The sequence below is a fragment of the Populus euphratica genome, unplaced genomic scaffold (genome assembly GCF_000495115.2).
Source record: "Populus euphratica unplaced genomic scaffold, PopEup_1.0 scaffold73.1, whole genome shotgun sequence".
Lineage (NCBI taxonomy): Eukaryota > Viridiplantae > Streptophyta > Magnoliopsida > Malpighiales > Salicaceae > Populus > Populus euphratica.
In genome coordinates this window covers 1087179-1093674 of record NW_011499895.1, presented here as the reverse complement: position 1 = coordinate 1093674, position 6496 = coordinate 1087179, and the positions used below count along the sequence as shown (strand labels likewise).

At 36.1% G+C, this 6496-nt stretch overlaps 1 protein-coding gene across 2 annotated transcripts; it reads left to right on the top strand.

Annotated features, from left to right (window-relative positions):
- The first annotated feature begins 507 nt into the window (after window positions 1-507).
- LOC105131942 (alpha/beta hydrolase domain-containing protein 17A-like) lies at window positions 508-5287 on the top strand. Of its 2 annotated transcripts, none has more exons than XM_011035169.1 (5): window positions 508-1666; window positions 2744-2780; window positions 2983-3219; window positions 3313-3360; window positions 4670-5287. In XM_011035169.1, the coding sequence occupies exons 1-5, from the start codon at window positions 1368-1370 to the stop codon at window positions 4922-4924; spliced, it is 876 nt and encodes a 291-aa protein (XP_011033471.1). In that variant the 5' UTR covers window positions 508-1367; the 3' UTR covers window positions 4925-5287. The 2 variants fall into 2 exon arrangements, with proteins under 2 accessions (XP_011033471.1, XP_011033472.1); XM_011035170.1 differs by lacking the exon at window positions 508-1666 and adding an exon at window positions 1714-2605.
- The last annotated feature ends 1209 nt before the right edge of the window (window positions 5288-6496 follow it).

Genomic DNA, 6496 nt, shown 5'->3' with positions numbered 1-6496 from the left:
AAAATATATAAAAAAAGTAAAAATTAACAAAAAGAGAAAAAGTAAATGTCAAAACATGAGAAGCACATATAAAGTAGACCTTTGTTTATGCATTTTAAAAATTTAAAATTTAAAATTATTTATTTATTTAAAATTAATATATTTTTAAATTATTTTAATATGCTAATATTAAAAAAAATAAAAAATAAAAAATATTATTAATATATATTTAAAAATAAAAAATTATTAAAAAAATAACTATAACTACGTATCAAAATAAATTAAAAAAAAAAAACACAGTGTGCTCAAAGCAAACGAGGGAATGTCCGTCTCTGACAATTTATGACGCTCGATCTCTCTCTTTCCAGCAGCTTTTGACCAAATCCTAGCCGTCCATCAGCTCCGTTTTCGATTTTCTTTTTTACCCTCTCATTTCAACTTTTTTTATTTTTTATTTTTATACCGCTTCCACTCTAGTTTTGAGCTCCTGACCTTTGCAAGGGCACCTGTTTTAGGTGACCTTTCTGTATATCAGGTGGGCTTATACAAGGATCTGCTTTAAAAGACTAATCTGTCCTTCTAAAAGGGACCAAATTATTACTGCTATTCTCAGCAAGATCACCTCTCAAAACCCACAGCTGAAAATTGAATTCACGAGTGTTATGCAAGAAGTGATGACAGCCTGCCTCTGCCGAAATCAAGAGAGCTTCTATGCCCTACATGAAATCCTAAGACCATTTCAGATTCTTGAGAGTATTCCGCCTTTCAGATGGAGTTCGAGTGAACACAGTCAAGATCATCTGAGCCTTCCATGAACAGCAACCAGGCTCCCATTATCCATTGATCAAGAAGGCAATCATAAATAAATATTCACCTGAAGATAACGGAAGGTCAGAAATGTCCATCTATACAATCATCCGTCTCAAAACAAGGGGTGTCATCCAGTCAAAAATAGAAATAGAAGAAAGGTCTTAAACAGATCATCGCTTCATCATCAATGGCTAAACTACATTAAACAAGCAAACAGCTCTCTCTCTCCCTCTCTCTCTCTCATGTTTTGTTCCCTAAAAATCCTTAGTGTTCATTTTCTGGGTTTCTGTTCCCTCCTCCTCCTCCTCCTCCACCACCAATTCCAGCCCATCCTCTTAGATCGGATCCCTTCACATTACCCTATAAACACCATAACCAAAAAGCAAAAAAAGTTTCGAACTTTAACCTCTTTTTATCACCAACTGACGATGTTAACTCACACCCGTTTTTTGTCATCATAAAATCTCAACTGGGTTTTTTTTTTTTTTTGTTTTCTTATCCTCTGCTTACTTTGTTTTTATACTCTCTTGTCTTAAATATAAGAGTACAAAGAGGATACAACGTTTGTGTTGACATAAATGGGAAATGTAACGTCAAGTGTGGCAGCAAAATTTGCTTTTTTCCCGCCAGACCCTCCCACGTATGATGTGTTTAGAGAGAGTGATGGGAGGCTGGTGTTACCAGGTGTAACTGCAGACAAGAACATGGAGGTTCATTTGTTGGAAACTAAACCTGGGAACAAGATTGTGGCCACGTTTTGGAAACACCCTTTTGCAAGATTTACAGTTTTGTACTCTCATGGAAATGCTGCTGACCTTGGACAAATGCATGAGCTTTTCATTGAACTTAGAGCTCATTTGAGAGTAAATATCATGAGGTATTTTTGCTGGGCATGGCTTTTTTTTCTTTTTTGGATATTTTGTTAGGCTTGTCTAATTTCTTCTATTTTTTGGCTCTTTTGGAAATTAATTCATTACCTTTTTTTCTGGGTTCCATGATTTTGCTTTTGAATTTCATGAAATTAGCTCTTATTTGTTCATGGTGGAATTTGGTGCTAACTTGTGTTTATGTTTCTTTCTGTATCTATACATGTTCCTTTTTGGTGATCGGTTATTTATAAACGTTCTAACTTTATGGTTTCTCCCATTGGTGATTGATTAAGAGCATTTTGTGGTTTAAGGGGTTTGCTTATGTTTTTTTCTTTTATCTTGCTGCCTTCTGACTCTAGTTTCCCTCTTTGTTCTGCTTGTACAATTACTTTAACTCCTGTTTCTTAATTGTGATTTCTTTCCTTTTTTTTATTTATTTTCCATTGGTGTTGACAAAGAAGCAAGTCATTGAATTGTGGATTTGCCGGATGGACCATTTCTCCCATCTTCTTCTGAGGTGTTTCTTGTCTTTGCATGTTTGGAGCTATATCATCTGTGAATTTTATTGAGGATAAACTCATCTGTCAATCTGTGAAAGTTGCTGGCTTTGTAAGCATCGAATGTATATTCATTTTCTCTATTGTGACCTTACAATAAGTCTAAATGGACTTGACATAGAGAAATAAGAAAATATGTCCCTAGTGTTCTGATTTAAATATATGATGCCCAAAAAGATATTGCATGCTTTTGTCATGATCCTGCTGGATTTTGTAGGGCTTGATTTGTCACTGTCGGCATCAATTCACATTAACATGGACTTTTCTTGCATTAACTCTTTAAAATTTTACTTGAAACTTTCTTGATTTTGTTTTTTGTATTTACTTTTGGGTGCGTGCCATGAGGAATGTTTTTGATAGGAAAATAATCTGTACTTGCAGTATGAATTGGTATGCTAATGTTAAGATTCAGCTGAAAAATTTGTTCAGGATACAAATGCTTTTCTATGAAGCAGCTATGCCAATTGTATGCTCACAATACTCGTGGTTATAACTTTATTACTTAGTTTGTGTTTTGCTGTTTTGCAGCTATGATTATTCTGGATATGGAGCATCTTCTGGCAAGGTAAAGAAAATCTATAAGATCAATATGCATTTTTTTTCTTTGAATTAAATGTTGAATTGCCCAAAAATTTACTGAAAAGGCTCGTGGTAACAAGAAAACAGTATCTAATCTTAATTGTCCAGCCCTTTTCGATCTGTCTATTCTGCTATCTGGCTAATGCAATGCTATACCTAATTAATTGTTTCATCTGTATCTGTAACAGCCATCTGAGTTCAACACATACTATGACATTGAGGCTGTGTACAATTGTTTGAAGAAGGATTATGGAATAAAGCAGGAAGACTTGATCTTGTATGGCCAATCTGTTGGAAGTGGTCCTACCCTGCACTTGGCTTCTCGTTTACAGAAGTTGAGAGGCGTCGTTCTTCACAGTGCAATTCTTTCAGGCATAAGGGTCTTGTATCCTGTCAAGATGACATTTTGGTTTGACATTTTCAAGGTAAGTTGAGCAGCTGATATCATTACATCTCCTGTTCTTTGGATATAAATTAAGTTAGTTTTGCACTGAACGTGCTGTATCTAACATGTACAGAATATAGACAAAATACGACTTGTCAGCTGCCCTGTTCTGGTTATCCATGTAAGTCCCTCTCTTTTATTAATTGGCCACCCTGACCAGCTTCTTCACGTTGTTTCCACCGAATTTTCCCTTTCTATTTGCATATAATTCCAATCATGCAAACACTTAGATGTAGGGTTCTCCATTTCTTTGCTTATTTTGCTTCTCATGATGTGACTGCATGCCATTGCTAAAGATATTTATTGTATTTACTTAAGTGCATCTTATTTTGCAAGTTTGACCATTAGAGAGATGTGTTCGGTTGAAAATTACTGATAATTGTAGAGAAAAACTGGGATTTTTTTGGACGTTGTTTTATTTTTATTTAGAATTGTTGAGAAATGTTGCACATCTTTCTTGTTTCCTTCCAGTAGCATAGAAAGGTTTTGCAAGTTGTTTAATGCTCATTATATATGTAGCCAAAAACCTTCAGTTGTGAAAACTACAGGTACATCTTCTGGAAAAAAAAAAATCATTGCCAGGACTTCCAGATCTAGTTTCTGTTGAAGAATGGCCAATCTTAATGAAACTGGAAGTGAGAAAAAAAGAAGAAGATATGTAGATTTTAAACCAACATAAACTGTGCATAGTTTTGGGAAGTTGAAATGATTTTGAAAGGTTTTGAAGAAAAATGAGGTGAGGGCTTAAAAATGATTTGGAATTGAGTGCCACACCTAGATTTGTCAAAGCAACTAATAACTGACATAATTTTAATGGGTGACTATATATTATTGCTAATGATTGGGTAATATAGTAAATCTACATTTGATGTGAAAACATTTTTGTGGAAGACACTTGAATATTCCTATCCAGGGACTCAAGATGAACCCAACCCAAGATACATGAGGGTTCCTATGACTTTTTCCTAAGATCTCTCTTACTTCCTAGGTGCCTCAGTCAGATGCAATGGACTTGTTAGATGAAGAAGCTGGTTGAGTTGGCTTGTAAATGAAGCTAGGCAACCATGGAGCTTAATCTTATAAACAATCGATGACTTTCTTTGGAATAATACTTCTCAGAAGGAAATAGTGATGAGTGAAACCCTGCTTGCACTTGGTTCAGATCAATCGAAATTAGAAGAACAGGAATGCCACCTCTCATTTTCTTTCATTAGCCAGTATCATAACAACTTCATATGATAAGTTTACAAGAATTGCTTCGAAGCCATGTTCTTTATTGTGGTTATACCAGATACCCCTTCTTGCTGAAGATATGATTGAATCATCTGTGATTATTTCTATATAGTGTTGATTGGTATTATTCGTTTCACCTTAAATTAGTACATTTTTTGCTGTGACCATGGATGACATTTGTTGTTGAAACTCTACAGGGAACAAATGATGATATTGTTGATCTGTCCCATGGAAAGCGCCTGTGGGAACTTGCCAAGGAAAAATATGATCCCTTATGGGTCAAAGGTGGTGGTCATTGCAACCTGGAAACTTATCCAGAGTACATCAAGCACTTGCGAAAGTTCATAAATTCCATGGAGAAAATCTCCATGGTGAAACCATCAAAGAAACTCACTCAGAACCAGAGTATTGAAGTCAAACACAACAAATGCTTAAGATTTGGTAAAACTTAGCCAGTTGAATTTTAGTTCGTCAAAAGAGGTAGTTTTTTCTGAAAGATGAACCCGTACCAAGATTGAATATGCTTGCTTGAAGGACTTGCAGTTGGTGGCCAAGCATGTTATTGCTCAGTATGTTTCTAAAGATCAGGGATCTATAGGAAGTATACTTGTTTGTTCCAGATCCTGTTCAGGGAGGCATTTTCAGGTATCAAGTTCATGTAACTATTCGTTAGTGATGTCAGAGTGTTCTGTCAGCAAATGTGCCCGATCTGGGTTTTCTTGTAAAATAGAACTGAGTGGGTCTCTGTAAAAACTATCCGATCTATCTGCCTTCAATTGCAAGCATTTGCTCCTGTCGGCGGTGATTTCGTAGCATCTTCCTTGTGCACAACTGATAAGTGTCCCTGCAAATGTTTTAGACAAACATTCTTGCAGTCAAGCGCAAAGGCAATGAACTAAGCCTAGATATCCTTGAGTTTGTAGTATTTTGCCATCGCTAGTGCTGGTGATTGTGGCACGGTTTAGGAACATGGAGAAGTAAAAGCTTTGACATGCATCGTTGAAGTGATGAAATCTAGCAGAGGCGGGGCACTAACTGGTTCCATGGGACACGAAGCGCAAGTTGGATGGCCCAGAAATGCATGGCACTCTAGTTCGCTCTGAAGAACACAACAGCTGATAACATTTCATGTTTAACACTAGAGGACCACATAATATCATTTTTATCATTACAAGCAAATCTAACCCTTGACTGCTACAAAAATGTAAAATAAAAATCTATTCGAGTGGTCTTTGGTACAAGGAACAAACCTTGTCAAAATCAAGGGACAAATAGTCCTGTCTGTGCCTTCTATATTCGGTCTGGGAAGAATCATCCAAGGCTTGGGCTCAATCTCCAGGAGGGCTGAAGCCCCCACAAACAGTGTGCTTAGTAACTTATCTCCTGAAAAGAATTGGCCGAACATCTTATCAGACCAACTACTTTGAAACCCAGATAAGGCAATTTTCGTTTTTTGGGTCAACGACTCAACCCCCTCTTGGCTCTTGCCTGAATTACAAGCAAATTCCATGGAGCATCCTCAAACAGGGGAACAATTTGTCAGCCCAATTGCTCAATAGACTTTCTTCTACTCTTCTGTCAAACCTCAGGCAAGTGGAAACTTTAATAAATAGCCTAAAGCTCAACAGACCTGGAAAAAAAAAACAAAAACTTACTGTGATAAATTTCATTGCGCTCCCTTCCCTGTCTTGTCTTAGAGTAGCGAAGCTTTTAATTATTTTGCAATGTTTTCTTTTTTATAAAAAAAATGGACATTGGCCCCCATATTTACATCACAAATGGTAATAGTAAATAGATCCGAGTGCTGTATGATGATGCTGCAATTACTCAGACAATTCCCAACAACTTACAAAAATCTCTAAAGAAATTTTGGAAAAGTAATCACAATAGGCACATGGTTAAGGGACTCCCACTTGCTTCTTGTCATAATTAAGGTTTTCATTGCTTAATTTCTAGGGTGCCATTAGAAATATGGTGTAACCATATTTTTTTAAAACTTTGAATTTCTTTAATTTAAGTTATTT

Excerpts from the sequence above, each read along its gene's own strand:
- LOC105131942 (XM_011035169.1), top strand. The coding sequence starts at position 1,368 with ATGGGAAATGTAACGTCAAGTGTGGCAGCAAAATTTGCTTTTTTCCCG. Across the intron at positions 3,220-3,312 it reads TTTGGTTTGACATTTTCAAG|AATATAGACAAAATACGACT; the intron begins GTAAGTTGAGCA and ends TAACATGTACAG. Across the intron at positions 3,361-4,669 it reads GCCCTGTTCTGGTTATCCAT|GGAACAAATGATGATATTGT; the intron begins GTAAGTCCCTCT and ends GAAACTCTACAG.